The sequence below is a fragment of the Microcaecilia unicolor genome, chromosome 2 (assembly GCF_901765095.1).
Source record: "Microcaecilia unicolor chromosome 2, aMicUni1.1, whole genome shotgun sequence".
Lineage (NCBI taxonomy): Eukaryota > Metazoa > Chordata > Amphibia > Gymnophiona > Siphonopidae > Microcaecilia > Microcaecilia unicolor.
Window position 1 is genome coordinate 465,530,213 of NC_044032.1, and position 27,710 is coordinate 465,557,922.

The 27,710-nt window shown below is 47.5% G+C and overlaps 1 protein-coding gene across 2 annotated transcripts in view; it reads left to right on the forward strand.

Annotated features, from left to right (window-relative positions):
- DDRGK1 (DDRGK domain containing 1) overlaps positions 1–27,460 on the forward strand; it is a 263,903-nt gene extending 236,443 nt beyond the window's left edge. For both annotated transcript variants that reach the window (XM_030190995.1, XM_030190994.1), the window contains 2 exons: positions 16,761–16,809; positions 27,037–27,460. In XM_030190995.1, the coding sequence (XP_030046855.1) occupies positions 16,761–16,809; positions 27,037–27,209 (222 nt within the window). In that variant the 3' untranslated portion in view covers positions 27,210–27,460. The remainder of the gene's footprint in view (positions 1–16,760; positions 16,810–27,036) is intronic.
- Positions 27,461–27,710: the final 250 nt, after the last annotated feature.

Sequence of the window (27,710 nt, forward strand, 5' to 3'; positions counted from 1 at the left end):
TGGGAGTCATCAGCATAGAGATGGTAGGAAAAGCCATGGGATGAGATTAATGAACCAAGGGAAGAAGTGTAGATAGAAAAGAGGAGGGGACCAAGAACAGAACCTTGAGGTACGCCGACAGGCAGAGGGATAGAAGTAGAAGAGGATCCACCAGAGTGAACACTAAAGGTGCGGAGAGAGAGGTAGGAAGAGAACCAGGAAAGGACAGAGCCCTGGAATCCAAGTGAGGACAGGGTATCGAGAAGTATGCTGTGATCGACAGTGTCAAAAGCAGCGGAAAGATCAAGAAGAATGAGGATGGAATATTGACCTCTGGATTTAGCCAGTAATAGGTCATTGGAGACTTTAGTAAGGGCAGTTTCGGTTGAGTGGAGAGGGCGAAAACCAAATTGTAGTGGGTCAAGAATAGCATGTGAGGAGAGAAAATCAAGGCAGCGACAGTGAACAGCACGCTCAAGTAATTTGGAGAGAAAAGGAAGGAGGGAGATGGGTCGGTAATTGGAGGGACAAGTAGGGTCGAGTGAAGGCTTCTTAAGGAGAGGTGTGACCACAGCATGTTTAAAGGCAGCAGGGACAGTGGCAGTGGAAAGTGAGAGGTTGAGAATGTGACAGATAAAAGGAATAAGAGCAGGAGAGATGGCATTAAGAAGGTGGGTGAGAATGGGATCAGAGGAACAGGTGGTACATTTTGAGGAAGAAAGGAGAAGTGTAGTTTCCTCAATAGTAACTTCAGGAAAGGAGGAAAGGGAATGAGGGGAAGGAGAGAGAGGGGAACGGACTAGTGGAGGGTGAGGTAGAGAAAGCAAGGTTTATCTTTTGAACCTTGTTGTGAAAGAATTCAGCAAGGGTCTGAGGAGATAATGAAGGGGGAGTTGGGGGAGGGGGCACCTTGAGGAGAGAGTTCAATGTGGTGAAGAGAAGTCGAGGATTAGAGCCAAGAGAGTTGGTCAGTTGGATATAATAATCCTGTTTGGCACGTAAAAGAGCAGATTGGAAGGAGGTCAGCATGAACTTAAAGTGTAAGAAATCAGCAAGGGCCCGAGATTTCCGCCAGAGGCGTTTAGGCGGAGCGGGTACAGGAACGTAGGTAGCGGATATTAGAAGTCAGCCAAGGTTGGGGTTTTGTATGCCTTACAGGGCGGGTCATCAAAGGTGCAAGAGTGTCTAAGGCAGAGGATAGAGTATTGTTGTAAGAAGAAACAGCTTCGTTGACAGACGTGGATGGTGCCACAGTAGAGAGGAGGTTTGAAACATGGGAGGATAGAGTTTCCAGCTTCTTCTCTGTCACCACTTTTGTGAAGAGGGACCACATCTGCTCTTTTCCAATCCCAAGCAACCTTCCCGTCTCCAAGAATTTATTAAACAAATCTTTAAGAGGACCCGCCAGAACCTGTATGATGAGCTCCTTCAATATCCTGGGATGGATCTCACCAAGTCCCATGGCTTTGTCCACCTTCAGTTTTTCAAGTTGTTCATAAACACTTTCTTCCGTGAACAGTGCTATATCCACTCCATTCTCATATGTACCTTTGCCAGTCAATCTTGGTTCTTCAGGATTTTCTTCTGTGAACACAAAACAGAAGTATTTGTTTAGCATGTTTGCTTTTTCCTCATTATTCTCCACATAGCAGTTCATGGCATCTTTTTGTCTCACAATTCCATTTTTAGTCTTCCTCCTTTCTCTAATATACCTGAAAAAAATTTTGTCACCTCTTCTTACATTTCTAGCAATTTATTCTTCTGTTTGTGCTTTCGCCAGACATATCTCTTGGCTTCTTTCAGTTTCATCCAGTATTCCTGTCTGTGTTCTTCTTGAGTTTTTCTGTATTTCATGAATGCCAACTCTTTAGCCTTTATTTTCTCAGCCACTTGCATGGAGAACCATGTCAGTTTCCTTTTTCTCTTGCTTTTATTTACTCCCCTTGCATAAGGGTTACTAGCCATATTTATAGCTCCTTTTAGCCTGGCCCCCACTGCCTTTCCACTTCTCTTATGTCCTCCCAGCCCTTCAGCACTTTCTTCAGGTATTCCCTCATTTTGCTAAAGTCAGCATTTTTTAAATCCAGGACTTCAAGTTTTGAGTATCAAACCAAACTGTTGATGATCACTGCTGCCCAGGCAGTCACCCACTCGGACATTCGACACACTTTCCCCATTGGTGAGCACCAGGTCCAGTGTCACTTCTACCCTCATGGGTTCCGTCATCATTTGTCTGAGCAGAGCACTTTTTAAAGCATCCACAATCTCTCTACTTCTTTCCAGTTCCACAGATGGAACTTTCCAATCTGTATCCAGCAGTTTGAAATCTCCCAGCAACAGCACCTCTTTTCTTTCCCAACTTTTGAATATCTGTAACCAGATATTTATCTAGTTCCTCCGATTGTAAGGTCTTCAGACAACCCCCATGTGGACAGAAGTTCCATCATCTCTTTTCAAGGTGATCCATATCGCTTCTTTCTTTCCCCAGGCCCCTGGTATTTCAGTTACTGTGATATCGTTTCTCACATACAGAGTTACTCCTCCACCTTTACTACCGTCTTTATCCTTCCTAAATAGATTGTAGCCTGGCATGTTTGCATCCCATTCATGGGAATCATTGAACCGTGTCTCTGTGATAGCAGTAATGTATGTCTGCCTCTATCATGAGGGCTTGCAGACCATGAACCTTTTTTGCTTAGACTGTAAGCATTTGTGGTCATCGCTTTCCATCTACATTTCAGTGGCAGTCTCATCTTCTGTTTAGTTTTTTCTTTAGTCTCACTTCCTGTTGTGTTGGTAAGGAGTGATTTGCTAAGATGGTTGTTTTCATTGTTTTCTTTACTACTGTCACACCTTGTCGTTAGCTGGGGGTTACCACTAGAGTTGACCTGCCTCCATATGCCACCTCCACCTTCTAGTTTAGACACCTAGATACATTTTGTCTGAATTTCTCTCCAAGGATTTTTTTTCCTGCCACTGTGAGATGCAGTCCATTGTTACAACACAGCCTTTTGTTTTTCCACACATTGCCTCTAGACGTTTTAGACATTTTATCAAAAATGCCGCTCCACATTGCATTTTATGAATGCTTGGGGAGCTTTTACAATAGGGGTGATGCCATGTCTAAGACTTGGCATCACCCCTATTGTAAAAGATTCCTACTAAAAAAAACTCCTTCTGGAGGATTCCTTTGTTACAGTCATTAACTTAGAGAGTATGGGGAAAGGAGGCAATACTGCAAGACTTGCAGTATTGCCTCCTTTCCCCATACTCTCTAAGTTAATGACTGTAATAAAGGAATCCTCCAGAAGGAGTTTTTTAGTAGGAATCTTTTTACAGTGCCTATGAGATTTTGTGCAGTGAAGATGTGTTTCTTCAACTGTATTATCACTTCAGATGCTTTTTTGGTTTCATCGGTTTCCAGTGCCTTAAAAAATGTTTTTTATTGATATCTGTTCGGGGATGTCTGAGCATCACTTTCTTAATCTTCCAGAACCCACTGTAACACATTCACTCCTGGTTTTTAGGATACATATTAGGAAGGGAGGCAGATTTTCTGCATGCTGTATATGGAAGGAACTGAATCTAAGTTAAGCTCATTTTGAGTCAATTCCTTCTACATTGCAAAGAGCTAGACAGATTGCACATGCTCCAAACCTCCAGATGGGCTTCCTAATAGAGCCCCATAATTATTACAGAAAATAAATCTCATTGTATGAGTGTTTTTTAAAACTTTTTTTCTGGAATATCAGTATAAACCTAAAGATTCCCCTCCCCCCCTCCCAAAAAAACACAACAACCATTGATTGAGGACACATATATATATAGAGAGAGACAGACAGAAACAATCTTTTGACCTTGAAAGACTGTATATAGGAAATAAGTGGGTGGGTATGATACTAAGGGCCTTTTTACTAAGGTGCACTAGCATTTTTAGCATGCGCTAAACACGAGACACCCATATATGGGTGTGTCTAGCATTAGCTCGCTAATTTTTAGCATGTGCTAAAAATGCTAGCATGTCTATAGTGCAGCTTAATAAACAGGGCCCTAAATGGCATTAAGAACCTGACTCATTGCGTCAGCTAATTCAGGGTGGTGGTACAGCGGCAGTAAACCCAACATAGGCTTACTGCTTGCTCTTCCGGGACTATCGCCAGCCCAACGCAGCCATTGGTAGTAGTCCCGTCCTGAGCGCATGCCATTTCCAGGGGAAAAAGAAAATCCCCGGAAATGGTTTGCACAGCGATAACCCAGCAGTAATCAGCGGGTTAGCATGGGAGCCCTTATCACCACCTCAATGAGTGTTGTTAAAGGCTCCCTGCCGCATGGCCATGGGGTAAGAGTTCTCTTACCACATGATCATTTGTGCTGGTGGCTTTTTTACCTGCTGCGGTAAAAAGGGCCCTGGTGCGTTGGGAAAACGTTCCCCGCCACTAGTGCCGGGCCCTTTTTCCTGCAGCTTGGTGAAAGGACCCCTCAGCAACTAAAACAATACCAGGTAAGCTGCTATTAAAAAAAAAAATACAATACAGCCTCTCCTGCTATGAAACAATCAGCATAATTAAAAACTAACACCACAAAGGGTTGTGTATTCATTAAGATGCATTTAGCAACTTAAATTTTACTGCACACAAAATCAATTTAATATGCATTTTCCTACAGTATGCATTAATTTGCGTTGTCGGTGTGCACTAGTTAAAATATTTTTTCTCCAAGGACAAGCAGGCTGCTTGTTCTCACAAGTGGGTCGACGTCCGCGTCGGCCCAGGAAGCAGCAAATTTTTCCAGAGTCTTCTGGCATGTGAGTAGTGCGCATGACTTCCCATCCGTCATGAGCGTGACTCCTTAGTTCTTTTTTGTCCAGACAAGGTGACAGCATTTTTGTCTGCTCTCGATTTTTGGCCCAGAAACGAGAATCTGACGACTTTTTTCTTTTTCTATTTCTTTTAATTTTTTTTTACTCCCGTAGTTTCCTTTAGTATTTGTTTGGCCTATTTTACTTTCTTTTCGACACAGCAGGCCTTTAGGCCACGCGGTCGGTTTTTCCCCCTTTTTTTGTGCCCTTCACTTTTTTGGCACAATCGCGTCGTTTGATTTTGCCGAAGCCGTTTTTCCTTCCATGTCATCGAGGACACCCAGCGGCTTCAAACGTTGTACTCGGTGCAACCAGACCATCTCAGGAAGCGATACCCACGCCTGGAGTATCCAGTGCCTTGGGCCCAACCATAGCCCAGCCGCTTTGTAGTTTGTGTCTTCATATGAAAAAACGGACTCAAGCGTCTCAAGAAGCCCAGTGAGAAAAGCTTTTGGGGCTCGGTCCAGTCCCTCGACGTCGACAACGACATCGGTACCAAGGTCGGCGGCATGGACATTGAGAGGAGTATCGACGTCGGAATGACAGCTGCCCCAAGACCAACTCATCTGGAAGCAGTGAGGCGTCGAGTGGGTCTCCACCTGCCTCGAGGCCTCCTGTTATGCAGGCCCCCCGGGATTGACCTTCATTGGACCCGGCCCTGAGGAGACGTGAGGATTCCACGTCCTCATCGGTTCCGAGGAGTCTACATGACGGGCATCGAGCGAAGGCTAAGAAGCACCGTCATCGTTCTCCTTTGACATACAGTGCCGGGAGCTCTGGGGCGTCGAGAGAGTCGGCACCCGAGAAGCATCGGCGTTGAGAGGGACCGCTCCTCCTCTATACAGGAGGTGCCGATGCATCGATCTCTTCGCAGCCCAATACCTCCTTCCGAGTTACGACAGATTCTGCCACTGGCTGCTCTACCGACCCCACAGCCTTCTCCGATGGCGGCTCTCAACGAACGTATCCGGGCCCTGCTTCCAGAGCTTCTGAAGGGATTGCTGCACCAGTCTGCTTCGGTGTCGGGTGCTTGCGCCTTCTGTGCCGCCGGCTGCAGCGGCGTCTGGCCCTTCTCCTGCGGTGAGGTCCCCGGCCTCGGTGCCGCCTGCGGCATCGACATTCGCTGCCACCCAGGTTGACTCCCCTTCGACGTCAGTGGAAGAAGCTTCACCGCAGTCTAGGCGGGCGTCAACTTCTCGACATTGCCATCGAGGACGCCGTTTCTTGGCGTCGAGGCAGGCTCAGTCTCGAAGTACCCTGAGGGAGGTCTTATCCGATACTGAAGAGGAGCATTCATGGGAGTCAGAGGAAGACCCTAGATACTTTTCTTCTGACGAGTCCTTTGGGATTCCCTCTGAACCTTCCCCTCCAGCAGAAAGGAGACCATCTCCACTGGAGAGTCTGTCCTTTACATCTTTTGTCTGGGAAATGGCTATGGCTATTCCTTTCCCTATGGAAGTTGAGGATGAGCCCAGGGCTGAGATGCTCGAGGTCCTGAATTATCCTTCTCCACCTTGAGAGGCTGTGACGGCTCCTCTACATAAGGTACTGAAAGAAGTCCTTATGCGGAACTGGTCGTTCCCTCTGTCTGGCCCTGTAATCCCGAAGAAAATTGAATCCCATTATCGGATCCACAGTGAACCTGGATTGATGAGGTCTGTTACCCCATATTTCCATGGTGGTGGACTCCGCCCTCAAGAAAGCTAGGGACTATGCCCGGCGCCCCCGGGCAGGGAAGCTAGGACTCTTGATTCTTTTGGGAGGAAAATATATCCGGCCGCTGTGCTTGCCGCCAAAATCCAATCTTACCAGCTGTTCACGAGCATCCACTTGCGGAACTCTGTGAGGCAACTGTCCAGCTTGGTTGTTGCACTCCCTCCGGAGCAGGCCGAGCCTTTTCACCAGGTGGTCAGGCAGCAGAAGGTATGTCGAAAATTCCTGGCCAGGGGTACGTTGACACTTTTGATGTAGCATCCAGGATCGCTGCCCAAGGTATAGTGATGCGCAGACTCTCACGGCTGCGTGTCTCTGACCTGGATCATTCAGTCCAGCAACGGATGGCGGATGTTTCTTGCCGGGGGGATAACCATTTTGGTGAGAAAGTAGAGCATCTTGTTGACCAAATCAAGAAGCATAATGATGCTATGGATTCTGTCTCACACCGGGCATCTTCTGCTACTACCTCCTCATCCAGGAGGTTTTTTGGAGGGAAGAGGAGTGCTCCCTGTTCCTATGCTAGGTGTAGGTACACTCCTGCTTCTCAGTAGCCTGCCCAGACTCATTCCCAGCGAGCTCGTTCTCATCAACAGTGTGCGCCTAAGGCCACTGCGGCTCCCCAGCAAAAGCAAGGGACGGGCTTTTGACTAGCTCCAGTTCAGCATAACCTCTATCGTCCGTACCGGACGACTTGCTGGTTGGGGGGAGGTTAATGTTTTTTCACCAAAGGTGGCCTCTTTATTTATTTATTTATTGCATTTGTATCCCACATTTTCCCACCAATTTGCAGGCTCAATGTGGCTTACATTATGCCGTAATGGCGATTACCATTTATGCACCTTAATGCAATACCACCTGTATTTCTCTATCCGGAAATGGCAGAGTACAATACACAATGGTATTGCATTGAAGTTCATAAATGATAAAGTGAATTATAGAATGTTAGACAACTATAGAAAGTTCATTTCCAGTATGTGAAATAAAGTGGTAGTGTGTATTGCATAACTTTCATTAGTATCACGTAGGTTCTCCGAGGACAAACAGGCTGCTTGTTCTCACAACTGGGTTGACGTCCACGGCAGCCCCCACCAACCGGAACAAAAACTTCGCGGGCGGTCCCGCACGCAGGGCACGCCCACCGCGCATGCGCGGCCGTCTTCCCACCCGTGCGCGACCGTTCCCGCTCAGTTTTGTTTTCGATTCCGCGCTGGAGAGAGACGTCTTATCGTCTCTCTCTTTGTCAGCCCCGGAAACCGGATCGCGGCCTAGCCGCGAGCTTTTCGCGCTTCTTTTCTTTATTTTCTGTGTTAAAAAAAAAAAGAAGTTGGTTTGTCCCCTCGTCGTCTTTAGCCGCGGAGGCGCCTCTTTGCGGCCTTGTGGCCGCGCAGTCGTTTCTTTTTCGGGTGTGTATTGCATAACTTTCATTAGTATCACGTAGGTTCTCTGAGGACAAGCAGGCTGCTTGTTCTCACGACTGGGTTGACGTCCACGGCAGCCCCCACCAACCGGAACAAAACATCGCTGCGTCAGTCCATGGGTGCTTCGGTACCGTCTCCTGGACCCGAGCAGCTTCCTTCACCCACACCGGCCCCCCTGCCTTTCCCGACAGCGGGCCTTGACGAGTGCCTCCGAGCCATCCTTCCAGGGATTCTGGAAGGGCTGATGCGCCAGGCTTTGCTGGCACTGGTGGTGCTTGCGCCCCCGGTGCCGTTGATGGAGGCGCCGGCGTGCTCTAGCCCGATGCCGAGGCCTCCGACGCCGCTTGCAGTGCCGGTGTCGACAGCCACGCAGGTGGAATCCCCGTCGATGGAGGGAGCTTCATCCCCGTCGGCACGGGAGTCCACCGCTCGACGCCACCATCGAGGACATGGTTCCTCGCAGTCGAGACGGGCCCGGTTCAGGTCTGAGCTGCAAGAGCTCATGTCCGACACCGAGGGAGAGGCCTTGTGGGGGGAGGAGGAGGACCCCAAATATTTCTCCTCAGAGGAGTCTGAGGGCCTTCCCTCCGACCCCACTCCTTCACCGGAGAGGAAGCTCTCGCCCCCTGAGAGCCTCTCCTTTGCCTCCTTCGTCAGGGACATGTCTATTTGTATTCCCTTCCCCGTGGTCTCTGTGGATGAGCCGAGGGCTGAGATGCTCGAGGTCCTCGACTATCCATCACCACCTAGAGAGTCTTCCACGGTACCGTTGCACAATGTCCTCAAAGAGACACTGCTTCGGAACTGGCTGAAGCCCTTATCTAATCCCACCATCCCCAAGAAAGCGGAGTCCCAATACAGAATCCACTCTGACCCAGAGTTGATGCAGCCCCAATTGCCTCATGACTCGGCAGTCGTGGACTCTGCTCTCAAGAGGGCACGGAGTTCGAAGGATACCGCCTCGGCGCCCCCGGGGCGGGAGTCTCGCACTCTGGACTCATTTGGGAGGAAGGCCTACCAATCTTCCATGCTCGTGACCCGCATCCAGTCGTACCAGCTCTAAACGAGCATTCACATGCGGAACAATGTGAAGCAACTGGCAGACCTGGTCGATAAGCTCCCTCCGGAGCAGTCCAGGCCTTTTCAGGAGGTGGTCAGGCAGCTGAAGGCGTGTAGAAAGTTCCTGTCCAGGGGTATCTACGACACCTGTGATGTGGCATCTCGAGCTGCGGCCCAAGGTATAGTGATGCGCAGACTCTCCTGGCTGCGTGCCTCTGACCTGGACAACCGCACCCAGCAACGACTGGCGGATGTCCCTTGCCGGGGGGATAATATCTTTGGTGAGAAGGTCGAGCAGTTGGTGGACCAACTACACCAGCGGGAAACCGCCCTCGACAAGCTCTCCCGGGCGCCTTCAGCATCCACCTCAGCAGGTGGACGTTTTTCCCGGGCTAGGCAGGCTGCACCCTATGCCTACAACAAGCGTAGGTACACCCAGCCAGCTCGAAGGCCTCCTCAGTCACAGGGACAGGCCCAGTGCGCTCGTTCCCGTCAACAGCGTGCGCCTAAGCAGCCCCCTGCGCCTCCACAGCAAAAGCCGGGGACGGGCTTTTGACTGGATCCATGGGAACATAGCCGCCATCAAAGTGTCCGTACCGGACGACCTGCCGGTCGGGGGGAGGTTGAAAGTTTTTCACCAAAGGTGGCCTCTGATAACCTCCGACCAGTGGGTTCTCCAAATAGTGCGGTGCGGATACGCCCTGAATTTGGCCTCCTCTCCACCAAATTGCCCACCGGGAGCCCAATCCTTCAGCTCCCATCACAGGCAGGTACTTGCAGAGGAACTCTCCGCCCTTCTCAGCGCCAATGCGGTCGAGCCTGTGCCACCAGGGCAGGAAGGGCAGGGATTCTATTCCAGGTACTTCCTTGTGGAAAAGAAAACAGGGGGGATGCGCCCCATCCTAGACCTGAGAGGCCTGAACAAATACCTGATCAAAGAGAAGTTCAGGATGCTTTCCTTAGGCACCCTTCTACCAATGATTCAGAAAGACGATTGGCTATGTTCCCTGGATTTAAAGGACGCTTATACTCACATCCCGATACTGCCAGCTCACAGACAGTATCTCCGATTCCGCCTGGGGACACGGCACTTTCAGTATTGTGTGCTGCCCTTTGGGCTCGCCTCTGCCCCACGGGTGTTCACGAAGTGCCTCGTGGTGGTCGCGGCGTATCTGCGCTAGCTGGGAGTGCACGTGTTCCCGTATCTCGACGATTGGCTGGTCAAGAACACCTCTGAGGCAGGGGCTCTCCGGTCAATGCACTGCATTATTCACCTCCTGGAGCTGCTGGGGTTTGTGATAAATTACCCAAAGTCCCATCTCCAACCAGTCCAATCTCTGGAATTCATAGGAGCTCTGCTGAATTCACAGACGGCTCAGGCCTTTCTTCCCGAGGCGAGGGCCCACAACCTCCTGTCCCTCGCTTCCCAGACCAGAGCGTCTCAGCAGGTCACAGCTCGGCAGATGTTGAGACTCCTGGGTCATATGACCTCTACAGTTCATGTGACTCCCATGGCTCGTCTTCACATGAGATCTGCTCAATGGACCCTAGCTTCCCAGTGGTGCAAGCCACCGGGAATCTATAAGATGTCATTCGCCTGTCCCTCAATTGCCGCAATTCGCTGCACTGGTGGACATTTCGGACCAATTTGACCCTGGGACGTCCATTCCAAATTCCGCAGCCCACGAAGGTGCTGACGACGGATGCATCTCGCCTGGTGTGGGGAGCTCATGTCGACGGGCTTCACACCCAGGGACTGTGGTCCCTCCAGGAACAGGATCTGCAGATCAACCTCCTGGAGCTCTGAGCGGTCTGGAACGCACTGAAGGCCTTCAGAGATTGGCTGTCCTATCAAATTATCCAAATTCGGACAGACAATCAGGTTGCAATGTATTACATCAACAAGCAGGGGGGCACTGGATCTCGCCCCCTGTGTCAGGAAGCTGTCGGGATGTGGCGTTGGGCCTGCCAGTTCGGCATGCTTCTTCAAGCCACATACCTGGCAGGTGTAAACAACAGTCTGGCCGACAGACTGAGCAGAGTCATGCAACCGCACGAGTGGTCGCTCCATTCCAGAGTGGTACGCAAGATCTTCCGAGAGTGGGGCACTCCCTCGGTGGTCTTTTCGCCTCTCAGACCAACCACAAGCTGCCTCTGTTCTGTTCCAGACTACAGGCACATGGCAGACTAGCGTCGGATGCCTTTCTCCTCCATTGGGGGTCCGGCCTCCTGTATGCTTATCCTCCCATACCTTTGGTGGGGAAGACCTTACTGAAGCTCAAGCAAGACCACAGCACCATGATTCTGATAGCGCCTTTTTGGCCCCGTCAGATCTGGTTCCCTCTACTTCTGGAGTTGTCCTCCGAAGAACCGTGGAGATTGGAGTGTTTTCTGACTCATTTCGCAGAACGACGGAGCGCTTCTATACCCCAACCTTCAGTCTCTGGCTCTCACGGCCTGGATGTTGAGGGCGTAGATTTTGCTTCGTTGGGTTTGTCTGAGGGTGTCTCCCGTATCTTGCTTGCCTCTAGAAAGGATTCCACTAAAAAGAGTTACTTTTTCAAGTGGAGGAGGTTTGTCGTTTGGTGTGAGAGCAAGGCCCTAGAACCTCGTTCTTGTCCTGCACTGAACCTGCTTGAATACCTTCTGCACTTATCAGAGTCTGGCCTCAAGACCAACTCAGTAAGGAATCACCTTAGTGCGATTAGTGCTTACCATCATCGTGTAGAGGGTAAAGCCATCTCTGGAGAGCCTTTAATCGTTCGATTCATGAGAGGCTTGCTTTTGTCAAGGCCCCCTGTCAAGCCTCCTGCAGTGTCATGGGATCTCAACGTCGTCCTCACCCAGCTGATGAAACCTCCTTTTGAGCCACTGAATTCATGCCATCTGAAGTACTTGACCTGGAAGGTCATTTTCTTGGTGGCAGTTACAGCTCGTAGAGTCAGTGAGCTGCAAGCCCTGGTAGCTCATGCTCCTTATACCAAATTTCATCATAACAGAGTAGTACTCCGCACTCACCCTAAGTTCCTGCCAAAGGTGGTGTCGGAGTTCCATCTTAACCAGTCAATTGTCTTGCCAACATTCTTTCCCAGACCACATACCCGCCCTGCTGAACGTCAGTTGCACACATAGGCCTTCAAGCAAGCGATGGCCTTCTATCTGGAGCGGACACAGCCCCACAGACAGTCCGCCCAATTGTTTATTTCTTTCGACCCCAATAGGGAAGGGGTCGCTGTCGGGAAACGCACCATCTCCAATTGGCTAGCAGATTGCATTTCCTTCACTTACGCCCAGGCTGGGCTGGCTCTTGAGGGTCATGTCACGGCTCATAGTGTTAGAGCCATGGCAGCGTCAGTGGCCCACTATTGAAGAGATTTGCAAGGCTGCGACGTGGTCATCTATCCACACATTCACATCACATTACTGCCTCCAGCAGGATACCCGACGCGACAGTCGGTTCGGGCAGTCGGTGCTGCAGAATCTGTTTGGGGTTTGAATCCAACTCCACCCTCCAGGACCTGATTTTGTTCTGTTCAGGCTGCACTCTCAGTTAGTTGTTCTTCGTAGGTCAATTTCTGTTATGCCCTCGCCGTTGCGAGGTTCAATTGACCTGGGTTCTTGTTTTGAGTGAGCCTGAGAGCTAGGGATACCCCAGTCGTGAGAACAAGCAGCCTGCTTGTCCTCGGAGAAAGCAAATGATACATACCTGTAGCAGGTGTTCTCCGAGGACAGCAGGCTGATTGTTCTCACCTACCCTCCTTCCTCCCCTTTGGAGTTGCGTTTTTCCTCATTCTTTTGCTTGTCATTCAACTGAGCGGGAACGGTCGCGCACGGGCGGAAAGACGGCCGCGCATGCGCGGTGGGCGTGCCCCGCGTGTGGAACCGCCCGCGAGGTTTTTGTTCCGGTTGGTGGGGGCTGCCGTGGACGTCAACCCAGTCGTGAGAACAATCAGCCTGCTGTCCTCGGAGAACACCTGCTACAGGTATGTATCATTCGCTTTATCAGTCTAGTGTGGAGATTTCGGTTTTGTCTAGTTCATGTAGTCTAGTTGTCTAGTATTTAGGATGGATCATTATGGTATGCCTTTTTGAACAGGTTGGTTTTCAGTAGTCTTCGGAAGATTGCTAGGTCGTGCATTGTTTTTATGGCCTTTGGTAGTGCGTTCCACAGTTGCGTGCTTATGTAGGAGAAGCTGGATACATATGTGGATTTATATTTAAGTCCTCCGACCGGTGGGTTCTTCAAATAGTCCGGTTAGGATACACCCTCAATCTGGAATCCAAGCCTCCAAATTGCCCACTGAGAGCTCAGTCCTACAGCTCCCAGCAGAAGCAGGTACTTGCAGAGGAGCTCTCTGCCCTTCTGAAGGCCCAAGCAGTCGAACCTGTTCCACCGGGGGAAGAAGGGCTGGGATTCTATTCCATGTAATTCCTTGTGCAAAAGAAAACAGGGGGGATGCATCCCATCCTAGACCTAAGGGCCCTGAACAAATTTCTTATCCGAGAAAAGTTCAGAATGGTTTCCCTAGGCACCCTCCTTCCCATGATTCAGGAAAACGATTGGATATGCTCTCTGGACTTAAAGGATGCTTACACACACATCTCGATACTTCCAGCTCACAGGAAGTGTCTTCGATTTTGGCTGGGAGCACAGCACTTTCAGTACCATGTACTGCCCTTTGGCTTGGCGTCTGCGCCCAGAGTGTTTACAAAATGCCTAGCTGTAGTCGCAGCATTGCTACACAGACTGGGAGTGTATGTGTTTCCTTATCTCGACGATTGGCTGGTGGCTACCTTCATCAAGATACCCGACGCAACAGTCAGTTTGGGCAGTCAGTGCTGCAAAATCTGTTCGGGGTTTAGAATCCAACTCCACCCCCCTAGGCCTGTTTTATTCTGTTCCAGGCTGCACTCCCAGCTAGATGTATATAGTTTCAGGTTAGCCTATGTTATGTCCTCGCCGTTACGAGGCCCAATTGGCCAATGTTTATTCTGAGCCTGGATGCTAGGGATATCCCACTTGTGAGAATAAGCAGCCTGCTTGTCCTCGGAGAAAGTGAAGATACTAACCTGTAGCGGCTTTTCTCCGAGGACAGCAGGCTGATTGTTCTCACAGTCCCGCCCACTTCCCCTTTGGAGTTGTTGTCTTATTTATTTATATGCTTTTTGATTTAACTGAGGAGTCATGCTCACGACGGGCGGGAAGTCGTTCACGCATGCGCGATGCACACTGCTTGCGCACCAGAAGACTCTGGCAAAGGTTTATATTTTTGCTGTAAAACTTTTGCCGCTTCCTGGGCTGACGCGGATGTCGACCCACTTGTGAGAACAATCAGCTTGCTGTCCTCGGAGAATACCTGCTACAGGTTAGTATCTTCGCTTTCTTTGAAATGAACTGAAAAATAGGGAATGCAATTGAACTAATAAGTTTTGCTGTGTGCACATTATTACGACATATCAAGTAAGCAATGTAAACATTTTTTTCAAAATGCCTAGCAAACCAATGAAAACAAAACCCATAAAAATTAGGGCTGCATTTTAATTACAGTTGACTCTGCGATTAATGCATTAATTGCCGTTTTAAAAATTGCACTACAACATCTCCTTTCTCCTTCAAACATCTCTTGTACTCTCTTCCAACTACCAACCCCTGTACTGGGTGCAATCCAACATCTTCCCCCCCCCCCCCCCCCCCCCCCAAACCTGCAATTCAACATCACTCGCCCCTGCACCAGTCTGTCTTAAAGGTGGTCTTCTGTTGATCCTTGCCAACAGCAGTGTTGCACATATACTGCCTACAGCCTGGTCCAAACCTTTCCCTCTGACCTATCCCACTCGTGCAGAAAAAAGAAGTGATGTCAGAGTAGACAGGATAGGTCAGAGGGGAGGGAAAGCTTTGTGGCAGGCCACAAGCAGCATATGTGCAATGTTGCCACTTCAGGGATCAGCAGAAGACCACCTTTACGGTAGACCGACGGAGGAGATTGAGAAGAGGGGGAAATGTGAACCCCGGGTGGGGGAAGTGAGTGAGCTGCAGACCAGCAAGCAGAACCGGAGGGGACACTGATGGAAGCTATGACCAAGGCAGTGAGCTCCAGCAGCCACGAGAAGAGCTTGGTGCTGCACACAACCAAGTTTGTGTCACTGCTGATGGAGGGGAGGGAGAGGTGCTGGACAATGAGAAGGAGGAAGGAAGGGAAGAGAGAGAGAATGGACCCCAGGGAAGAAAGAGAGATAATGGACCTGGGAAGAAAGGGAGGGAAGGAAGAGAAAGGGAGAGATCTTGGATATAGAGGTGGGAGGGAGATTTTCAGCCCAAGGGAAGGGAAGAGGGATAGGATTTGATACACCGCCTTTCTGTGGTTACAATCAGAGCAGTCTCCTCATTAAATACAGGTACTTATTTTGTTCCTGGGGCAATTTGTTTTTTTTTTGGGGGGGGGGAGGGAAGGGGTTAAGTGATGTCCCCAGAGTCACAAGGAGCTGCAGTGGGAAATAAATAAGTAAATGCAATTCCTTTAATTGTGCGATTAAGCGTGATTTTAAAAAATTATCATACGATTAATCACAATTAGACATTTTAAGTGGAATGCTGCCCTAATAAAAATATCTCAGCTTACATTCAGCCCTTCCAAGACTAGCAGAAGTTCTCTGCACAGCACCTTTTGAGATAATTGCATAATTGAGATCTCTGACCAGAAGAGGGTTTAAAAAAAAATATATATATATATATGTATACTACTACTTATCATTTCTAAAGCGCTACTAGACGTACGCAGCGCTGTACATACATATATATATATATTTTTTTTTTTTTTTTTTTTTGTTACATTTTGTACCCCTCGCTTTCCCACTCATGGCAGGCTCAATGCGGCGGGCAATGGAGGGTTAAGTGACTTGCCCAGAGTCACAAGGAGCTGCCTGTGCCGGGAATCGAACTCAGTTCCTCAGTTCCCCAGGACCAAAGTCCACCACTCTAACCACTAGGCCACTCCTTCACTCCAATCTAAGGCTGCATGCAGGTCAGTTGCTTGCTTTGTTCAAACTTTTCCCATGGCTGGTGATGGTTTCCTTGAAGTCTTGGTCTCCAGGTTTTGTAGTGCTTTGCTGCATGCACTATGCCACAAAGAGCATTACTTTTCTAATTCGTTTAATTTGTCACTCAGTTCTTATATAAAAGGAAGAGAGTGGTCATAGGTGGACATTTTAAAATAAATGGTGAGGCTTATTCTTGTTGCATGTTCATTGGTGACCCCATAGCCATTTGGGCTCTCCACAGTGAATATGCATGACATAAATGTTCAAAAACTACCAGTGTATGCAAATATCTCATGCATAATCATTGTGAATAGCTTGAAAATTTGACTAGCTGTCAGCTCACCAGGACAGATTTTAGAAGGCCTGCTCAAGGTAATGTAGTGGTATCCCATGCAGTCTGGCTGAGACAAAACACATCACATTGTAGATATGTGATTTGCTTCCTCTTCTTCCCTCTCCCTCCCTCCCTCCCTCCCGTCTGTGATAGCTGGGACTCTTCCTCTTCCAGGGACTTTGATTATTTCACTCTGCAGCAGGTTGAAACCTGGCCAATCTGAAGAGGAGAGGCCAGGCTTCAGAGATGGAATCCTGATCTTAAATCAGGCTGACTTGTGCTTTTTTTTACTATTGCTTTTAACATCCTTGTTAAAGTAAATCGGCAATTCCTGAAAGCATTCCCCCTCTCTTCACAGGATGCAATTCATAGGATACAGGACTTGCTTTCAGATGGAACATTAACAGGTACTTTTTCAAGTTACAAGATCAGTGATTATTTTTACAAAGTAACTTGAGTCTGTAACAGCATTCATAGAGAGGCTCTCAGAATCAGTCACTATGGTTTACAGGGGAAAAAATGACAGCTGTGGCATGCATACTCTGTTTATTACATACAGTTTTTTATTTACATTTAGTAATTTTTTAGTGAATTGACATTTTTTTTTCTTTTCTTAGATTTTATTGTATTTTAGTTTAATCTTCTTGTAATTACGTTGTAGGCAACCTGTTGTAAAATTGATGTTTGGGGGGGAGGGGTTCATATTTAGAACGTTATCGTTTACATATATTTTTTTTAAAGCACACTCATTCATAGTTTCCAGTATTAATAAGACATAGGGAGGAATTTTTGGAATCAATTGTTTTTCTTCTTTGAATTAGTTTTTTGTATTTGTTCTTTTTTCGTCCCTTAATTAAGAAACCAGTGATAGTATTCCACTCCATATACAATTGAGGGTGTACTAATTGCTGGTACTAACATTCAAGTTACTGGGAGGTTTTGAGGTATTCTTTAATAATTTTTGTATTGTCTGTTGTGAAACTATGAAAGACTGGTAGCTTGACAACACAAATTGAGTTATTGAGGTGTGTGTGGGGGGTTGTTTGTTTGGGGAGGGGGGTTTGTAGCATTGACTTATTTTCAGTTTGTTTTCCCATTCAGTAAGTTTGAGATAAATATCATGAAATAAAAACTGAATATCACTAAAACAGATTCAACATTTATTACTGGTAGAAACAGCACTAATAAAGGCTATGTTTTGTGCTCATTTTTCTACATTGTTCTGTACAATACAGTAACATGGCCAAATTTCAGTGAGGATGTCCTAATTACTGATGGGTTCATCTTAACTATTGTAATCTGCCTTGGGAAGCCTGATGTTACAAAGATTGGAAGTAAAATTAAACTCTTCTTTCATTGGGTCACATGGAATTACATCTTCACCTCATCTCTTTTCTATAAATGGATTTTTCTGTTTTGAGCACGTTTCAGGGACAAGTGGTTTTCATGAATCAAAATAAAAATAAATATTTCATGCAGATATCTTTCTTTGGAGGGGAAGCAAAGGTGACTGGTGTGGTAGGGGCTGGGTGGTCCGGGGGGCTGGAATGGAGATTACTTGCGGCGGGGATGGGAAGGGGACGGGTTGGATTTCTGTCCCCATGTTGATAGGAGTGGCAGGGATACGGACCGCTGCCCCAGGGAACATCGTGGTATCCTACTTGATGGCTTGAGATGTGTTGGAGCATCAGTGGAGGGGAAGACGAGGAGGAATGAGACATTAGTGAGCAAACGTTGACCTGAAGTGAGCAATGCTCCCGGTTTGTATGAGTGAGTGTTCACAAGCTCACCTTAGAGGGAACACTGCTAGTAGGGATCCCCATGGATCTGAGCTGGGACTACTACTTTTTAACACATTTATAAATCACCTGGAAACATGAATAATGAGTGAGGTGATCAATTTGCTTATGACACAAAGTTATTCAAAGTTGTTAAATCACAAGAGGGTTGTGAGAAATTGCAAGAAGACATAACTTGCAAGAAGACCTTACAAGACTGGAAGACTGGGCATCAAAATGGCAGGGCAGTGCCAGAGGGAGAATGAGTTTGCTGCTGAACTTGCCTGTGCTACCAATTATGATCTTTTACTGTTGGATAATTTGGATGTGTTGTGTGTGACTGAATGTTGGTGGCTCAAAACTGATCTGATACTGGTAAGGCAATGTTGTCCTGTGGGGTACACATGGAAATAGGCTTGTAGAGATATTAAAAGAGGGAGAGGAGTGGTGTTTTTAAAAGCAGTATTTGAGTTTTAAATTGTTAGTTGACCAGAATTGGGGACGTTTTAGTGGTGGGTAATGCAGATTTGGTTTGTTGTGTGGTGTATTGCCCTCCGGGGGTTTTGATGGTTGATTGTTCTGCTTTGTTGGATTTTATTTTGTCTTTAGATATGGATGTGGAGAAGTTGTATATTTTAGAGGATCTTAATTTACCATTAGATCCTGGTGTACATGTGTCTGGAGGAACTAGTCATGTATTTTTTGAGGCATTGGCAGCCTGGTCTTTGCAGCAGTAGTGTGCGAGTCAACTCATGAAGCAGGGTACCATGCTGGATCTTATTTTTCTATCATATAAATTACGAATGCATATGTTAAGGTCAGTTCAGGTTTTGAAGGTGGGGTGGTCTGATCATTATGTGTTGTTGTTTAGTATGGATGTGCAGTGATTAATAAGGAAGGAACAGAATAGTACGAAGTCAGTGAAGATATGTCCTAGGTTTGAAATTGTGGATTTGAAAAGGGAGTGATTGCCTAGGTTATATATTGAAGATCTAGGAACGGTTGAGGAAATGACTCTTCTTTGGTTATTATCAGTCTTTGGTACAGTAATTGGATGTGATTGCTTTGAAGCAGATGATTGTGTTGCACGAGAATCAAGTATCACATCCTTGGAAATCGAGTGCTTTGGTTGGGATATGGCAGGAATTGAGACAGACTGAGAGGATGTGGAGGAATTCTAGGGATATGCAGGATTGAGATAGGATAAAACTGAAGGAATATTTGGTTATTAGTGAGAGTGTAAGGAATGAGTATTACCAGAAAAAGGTGAGAGAAGTTTTAAATTGGCTGAAGGAATTGTTTGATGTTGTGAATGGTTTGGTAGGAAAGAATGTTGGGACTTGGTGCATTTGAGTTTGGGGAGTTTTTGATGACGAAAACTGAAGCTTTTTGCTTCGGTGATTTAGACTGTCTTTTACAGGTATGGAAATGCAGCCATTGTTAGGTGTGGGAAACTTTTCAGGAGGTATCTGAAGCTGAGATGGTGTCAGTGCTTCAAGAGTTGAAACCTACTAAGGCAATAATGGACCCATGTTTTTCAGTGGTTGTGAGACAGCTGGCATGTGAGTTGGCACCTGTGTTATGAGTGTTAGTGACTATGTCCCTTACAGAGGAGGTTATTCCAGTGTCGTTCAAGTTGGCCACAGTGAAACCCTTATTGAAAAAGGTGGGGTTAGATCACTCACTAATGAGTAATTATTGCCCCATTTCATTGTTGCAGGTTGTGGCAAAAATTGTGGAAAATGTGGTGTTGAGGCACTTGAATGAATATATTGCTCAGATTGGTGGGTTGGATTCATTTCAGTTTGGTTTTCGGAGAAAGGACAGTGTGGAGTGGCTATTGGTGTCAACAGTGGATGAGTTGCGTTGTGGTATGGATGAGAAGAATATTTATTGTTTTGTGTTGTTAGATATTTCCTCAGCATTTGATTTTGTGAATATTGATGATGTGTTGAAGAGATTGGGCTTGGTTTGCAAGGGTGCATTTATGAGTGGTTTGTGTCTTACATGACAGGAAGATCAATACAATTGAAGGTTGGAGCTACGGTGTCTCCAGTTTACCATGTGTCTATGGGAGTACCACAAGGGTCAGCACTGTTTGCCCTTCTGTTTAATATTTTCATGGCCTGGTGGGGAAGGTGTTTAGGGATTTGGGGGTGGCCTGTTGGCTTTATGCGGATAATTTGCAGGGGTTTTCTTCCCTATGCAAGATCAATATGTTCAATAGCTAGAGTTGTGTTTGGAGCAGATTGGGAGACAACCAGTTGGTACTGAATGTGGAGAAATCAGAACTTATGCTGATGGGTAGATATATAGATTGGGAGGTGCCAAGGGAGGTTGGGGTTCTGGGTATATGGCTTTCGGTGAAGAAATGTGTGAAGAGTTTGAGAGCTGGACTCAGGATTATGTATGCAAGAACAGATAGGATAGGTTCATTTTTTTACCAGCTTCATCTGCTGAGCAGACTGAAACTGACACTGTCAGGCTATGACTTTAGGATTGTATTTTAGAGCTTAGTGCTCAGTAAGTTGGATTATTGAAGTACAGTGTACCTGGGGGTTTCCACTGCTCTCTGCAAGACTTTGAAGGGCGTTCAGAATTCTGCAGCACGTTTGATTACTGGAACCTCTAGGTACATGCAAATAACTCCAATATGGAAGCAGCATCATTGACTGCCGATGCCTATCAGGATTTCATTCAGTACTAGGCTATTAATGAGACAGCTCCCTGGTATTCTCCGAGGACAAGCAGGCTGCTTGTTCTCACGAATGGGTGACGTCCACAGCAGCCCCTCCGATCGGAGATCTTCACTAGCAACAGCATTTGCTAGCCCTCGCGTGCGCATGCGCGACCGTCTTCCCACGAGTCGAGACGGGCATGGCTTCGGACAGAAGTTCATGAACTGGTGTCCAACACCGATGGTGAGGCCTCGTGGGAGGCAGAGGAAGACATCAGATATTTCTCAGATGAGTCTGGCGGTCTTCTTTCTGATCCCACTTCCTCCCCTGAAAGACAGCTTTCTCCTCCCGAGAGTCTATCTTTCACGGCCTTTGTCCGGGAAATGTCTACGGCCATTTCCTTCCCTGTGGTTACGGAGGATGAGCCAAGGGCTGAAATGTTTTAGCTTTTGGACTATCCTTCGCCACCTAAGGAATCGTCCACAGTACTCATGCAGCATGTCTTCAAGAAGACATTGCTGGCGAACTGGGTGAAGCCGCTAACTAATCCCCACATTCCCAAGAAGATCGAATCCCAGTATCGGATCCATGGGGACCCAGAGTTGATGCGGACTCAGTTGCCTCACGACTCTGGTGTGGTGGATCTGGCCCTTAAGAAGGTCAAGAGTTCTAGGGAGTATGCTTCGGCGCCCCCGGGCAAAGATTCTAGAACCTTGGATTCTTTTGGGAGGAAGGCCTACCATTCTTCAATGCTCATTTCCAGAATCCAGTCCTACCAGCTCTACACGAGCATTCATATACGGAACAATGTGCGGCAGTTGGCGGACTTGGAGGACAAGCTCCCTTCTGAGCAAGCCAAGCCTTTTCAGCAGGTGGTCAGGCAGCTGAAGGCGTGTCGTAAATTCCTGGCCAGGGGTATTTATGATACTTTTGATGTCGCGTCCAGGGCCGCTGCTCAAGGTGTGTTGATGCGCAGACTCTCATGGCTGCGCGCCTCAGACCAGGAAAATAGGCTTCAGCAGCGGATAGCAGACTCTCCTTGCCGTGGGGATAATATTTTGGAGAAAAGGTCGAACAGGTGATAGAACAGCTCCACCAGCGGGACACTGCTTTCGACAAATTCTCCCACCGGATGCCTTCAGCATCTACCTCAACTGCTGCCCAGGCCAAACCCCAGCGCGCTCGTTCTCGTCAACAGCGTGCGCCTCAACAGGCCCCTGTAGCTCCCCAGCAAAAGCAAGGGACGGGCTTTTGACTGGCTCCAGCAGAGCATAGCCGCAATCAGAGTGTCCGTGCCGGACGATCTACCGGTCGGGGGGAGGTTAAAATATTTTCACCAAAGGTGGCCTCTCATAACCTCCGACCAGTGGGTTCTTCAAATAGTCCAGCTAGGATACTCCCTCAATTTCGTTTCAAAACCTCCAACTTGCCCACCGGGAGCTCAGTCCTTCAGCTTCCAGCACAAGCAGGTACTTGCAGAGGAACTCTCCGCCCATCTCAGCGCCAATGCGGTCGAGCCCGTGCCACCGGGCAAGAAGGGCTGGGATTCTATTCCAGGTACTTCCTTGTGGAAAAGAAAACAGGGGGGATGCGTCCCATCCTAGATCTAAGGGCCCTGAACAAATATCTGGTCCGAGAAAAGTTCAGGATGCTTTCCCTGGGCACCCTTCTTCCCATGATTCAGGCAAACGATTGGCTATGCTCTCTGTACTTAAAGGATGCTTACACTCATATTCCAGTACTGCCAGCTCACAGACAGTATCTTCGATTCCGTCTGGGAACACGGCACTTTCAGTATTGTGTGCTACCCTTTGGTCTCGCCTCCGCACCCATGGTGTTCACAAAATGCCTGGCTGTCGTAGCGGCGTCTCTACGCAGACTGGGAGTGCACGTGTTCCCTTACCTCGACGATTGGCTGGTGAAGAACACCTCCGAGGCAGGAGCTCTACAGTCCATGCAGATGACTATTCGACTCCTGGAGCTACTAGGGTTTGTGATAAATTATCCAAAGTCCCACCTTCTTCCAGTTCAGCAACTCGAATTCATAGGAGCTCTGCTGAACTCTGATGGCTCGTGCCTACCTTCCGGAAGCGAGGGCCGACAATCTTCTGTCCCTCGTTTCCTGGGTGCGGGCGTCTCAGCAGATCACAGCTTGGCAGATGTTGAGATTGCTCGGCCACATGGCCTCCACAGTTCATGTGACTCCCATGGCCCGTCTTCACATGAGATCAGCTCAATGGACCCTAGCTTCCCAGTGGTACCAAGCTGCTGGGGGTCTAGAGGATGTAGTCCAGCTGTCCACGAGTTTTCTTCAATCCCTGCAGTGGTGGACAATTCGGTCCAATTTGACTCTGGGACATCCCTTCCAAATTCCTCAGCCGCAAAAAGTGCTCACGATGGATGCATCCCTCCTGGGATGGGGAGCTCATGTCGATGGGCTTCACACCCAAGGGAGTTGGTCCCTCCAGGAACAAGGTCTACAGATCAGGGATCGGCTGTCCCAACAAATTATTCAAATTCAGACAGACAACCAGGTTGCCATGTATTACATCAACAAGCAGGGGGGCACCGGATCTCGCCCTCTGTGTCAGGAGGCCGTCAGAATGTGGCTTTGGGCTCGCCGATACGGCATGTGTCTCCAGGCCACATATCTGGCAGGCGTAAACAACAGTCTGGCCGACAAATTGAGCAGGATCATGCAACCTCACGAGTGGTCGCTCAGTTCCAAAGTGGTACACGAGATCTTCCAAACGTGGTGCACCCCCTTGGTGGATCTCTTTGCTACCCGAGCCAACCACAAGGTCCCCCAGTTCTGTTCCAGGCTTCAGGCCCACGGCAGACTAGCATCGGATGCCTTTCTCCTGGATTGGGGGGAAGGCCTCCTGTATGCTTATCCTCCCATACCTTTGGTGGGGAAGACTTTGCTGAAACTCAGGCAAGACCGAGGCACGATGATTCTGATCGCTCCTTTCTGGCCACGTCAGATCTGGTTCCCTCTTCTTCTGGAGTTGTCCTCCGAAGAACCGTGGAGATTGGAGTGTTTTCCGACCCTTATTACTCAGAACGAGGGGGCGCTTCTGCATCCCAACCTCCGGTCTCTGGCTCTCACGGCCTGGATGTTGAGAGCGTAGATTTTGCCTCCTTGGGTCTCTCCGAGGGTGTCTTCCAGGAAAGATTCCACTAAAAAGAGTTACTTCTTTCTATGGCGGAGGTTTGCCGTCTGGTGTGACAGCAAGGCCCTAGATCCTCGCTCGTGTCCTACACAGACACTGCTTGAATACCTTCTGCACTTGTCCAAGTCTGGTCTTAAAACCAACTCTGTAAGAGTTCATCTTAGTGCGATTAGTGCATACCATTACCGTGTGGAAGGTAAGCCGATCTCGGGACAGCCTTTAGTTGTTCGCTTCATGAGAGGTTTGCTGTTGTCAAAGCCCCCCATCAAACCTCCTACAGTGTCATGGGATCTCAATGTCGTTCTCACCCAGCTGATGACACATCCTTTCGAGCCATTGAATTCATGCCATCTGAAGTACTTGACCTGGAAGGTCATTTTCTTGGTGGCAGTTACTTCAGCTCGCAGAGTCAGTGAGCTTCAAGCCTTGGTAGCTCATGCTCCTTATACCAAATTTCATCATAACAGAGTAGTCCTCCGTACTCACCCTAGGTTCTTGCCGAAGGTGGTGTCGGAGTTCCATCTGAACCAGTCAATTGTCTTGCCAACATTCTTTCCCCGTCCTCATACCCGCCCTGCTGAACGTCAGCTGCACACATTGGACTGCAAACGAGCATTGTCCTATCTGGAGCGGACACAGCCCCACAGACAGTCTGCCCAATTGTTTGTTTCTTTTGATCCCAACAGAAGGGGAGTGGCTATCGGGAAACACACCATATCCAATTGGCTAGCAGATTGCATTTCCTTCGCTTACGCCCAGGCTGGGCTGACTCTTGAGGGTCATGTCACGGCTCATAGTGTTAGAGCCGTGGCAGCGTCAGTGGCCCACTTGAAGTCAGCCACTATGGAAGAGATTTGCAAGGCTGCGACGTGGTCATCCGTCCACACATTCACATCTCATTACTGCCTTCAGCAGGATACCCGACGCGACAGTCGGTTCGGGCAGTCGGTGCTGCAGAATCTGTTCGGGGTTTAGAATCCAACTCCACCCCCCTAGGCCCATTTTATTCTGTTCCAGGCTGCACTCTCAGTTAGTTGAAGAAGTTAGGTCAATCTCAGTTATGTTCTCACCATTGCGAGGCCCAATTGACCAATGTTGGTTGTTTTGAGTGAGTCTGGGGGCTAGGGATACCCCATTCGTGAGAGCAAGCAGCCTGCTTGTCCTTGGAGAAAACGAAAGCTACATACCTGTAGAAGGTATTGTCCGAGGACAGCAGGCTGATTGTTCCCACCAACCTGCCCGCCTCCCCTTTGGAGTTGTGTCTTTCCTTGTCTTTGCTATTTACTGGACTGGTGAACACGCTTGCGTTCAGGCGGGAAGACAGTCGCGCATGCGCACGCAAGGGCTAGCAAACGCTGTTGCTAGTGAAGATCTCCGATCGGAGGGGCTGCCGTGGACATCACCCATTGGTGAGAACAATCAGCCTGCTGTCCTTGGAGAATACCTTCTACAGGTATGTAGCTTTCGCTTTCTTCACAGATTTTGAAGGTATATCAACAGGTACATACTTTGCATTCAGTGGGCGTGAAATATTTGGAAATTGTAAATCTGGGGAAAGGGCATTATGCAGAGACAAGAATAGCTGCATTTTCTATTGTGGGACCACGTTTGTGGAATAGTTTGCCAGGGTACTTATGTCTGACCACTAATGTGACTCAGTTTAAGAGGCTGTTGAAGACCTGTTTCTGTTAGCATATCCTGTGGGACAGATTTTCAGTTTACTTTTTTTATGTTGAATTTTACTGTTGTGTATGTGTAAAGTTTTTATGGATTTTTTTTGTGATAGGCAGAATCTAAATAAATTAATAAATAATGTGAGCAAGTGCAAGGTGATGCATGCCGGAAAGAGGAACCCAAACAATAGCTATGTGATTCAGGGTTCCACATTAGGACTATAAATTATTCGTTATTCAAGGATCTTCCTAGAAGTGATGAGCAAAAATGAAGATAAAAATAAAAATCATAACACATATAATACTTAGCTTCCTTTCTGATCCATCTGCTTATCTCCCAGTCCCGTAACTCCCGATGGGGACCCGTTTTGCCCTCCAGGCTTTTTCAAGTGAGATCGGGAAATCATCAAGGTGTTTTGGCTTCTTTGTCAAAACATTTTAACATTTTAGGATGCTGCTAAAATGTTTTGAGAAAGAAGACAAAACGCCGTGATGATTTCCCGGATCTCCCTTGAAAAACCCTGGAGGGTGAAACTGGTCCCCGTCGGGAGTTGTGGGACTGGGAGTTGAGCAGCCGATTCAGATAAGAAGCTAAGTGCTATACGTTTATAGATGTACTCTTGTTGGCGTTTGAGTAGTTTGGATTGCAGTGTGATGAGTTTTTGAAATAAAGAAGAAAAAAAGTAAAAAGAAATAAATAAGAAAAATATAAAATGCAATAATACACATTTTGTGGAGGTTTTTGGCCAATGATGACACAACCTGTCGAGTGCTATGAAGATGTCAGTGATAAGTTTGCTGTAGCACCAGGGTTGGTTGAGGTCTTTTCCTCCACTTGTTTTTGTTATGATTTTTATTTTTATCTTCATTTTTGCTCATCACTTCTAGGAAGATCCTTGAACAAGTAATAATTTATATTCTACAGTATTTTGTTGAAAGGAATTTGAGTCATCTGTGGATTAGTTTCCACATTAGGAATCACCGCCCAGAAAAAGGATATAGGTGTCATTGTGGATGATACGTTGAAACCCTCTGCTCAATGTGTAGCAGCAGCTAAGAAAGCAAACAGAATGTTAGGAATTATTAGGAAAGGAATGGAGAACAAAGAATATTATAATGCTTTTGTATTGCTCCATGGTGTGACTGCACCTCAAATATTGTGTGCAATTCTGGTCACCACATCTGAAAAAAAGATATATAGATAATACTGTAAAAAAAAAATATATAATAATTCATTATACCACCATTCCATCAATGTGTTGTGAAGGTTATTTGGAGAGATGCTGGGGTGTGGTGGCTTATCATTGAATTTGCTGGTGATGTGTTTTACAGGTGTGATAGATGACCGAGGAAAGTTCATCTATATTACCCCCGAGGAGATGACAGCAGTGGCTCAGTTTATCAAGCAGCGCGGCAGAGTCTCCATCACAGAACTGGCTCAAGCAAGCAACTCCCTGATCAAGCTGAAACCAGAGTCTGTGTCTGTGCCACAGGCTGTGGCCTAAATGCGTTCCACCTGCATTTAATTGTAATAGATCTTTTAAACTAACTCAACTTTTACAAACACACATCTTACTTACAAATAAAGAACTGCAAAGTAACTGTTTAAATGAAAATGGCAGTATCGCTTATAGGCTATACTTTATTTTCCTAAGTTGGTATAAGCACTGCTCTTAGAGCACAGTTTATTGTTTTTGTTTCTTAAACAGTGGATTCTCTTTTCCTATGTGACTTACACATGGTGGGGTGGGGGGGGGGAGGAGGGGAGAATGGGAGGGGGGTCATTCTGTATGTTTATATTTGATTCTTCAGAGACTTGGAACTTTCAAACTGTTCATATAAGTACCTGCTGTTACTACTGAGCATATCTACAGTGCCACTAGATGTGCATAATGTTGTGCAGACACAAAACACCTCTGCTTCATGGAGTTTTCAGTAGATGCAGCCTTTCAATTTAAGCCAAGGATTCATCCTTGGAAGTTTTAAGTAAAGACAGATTTGTCCTA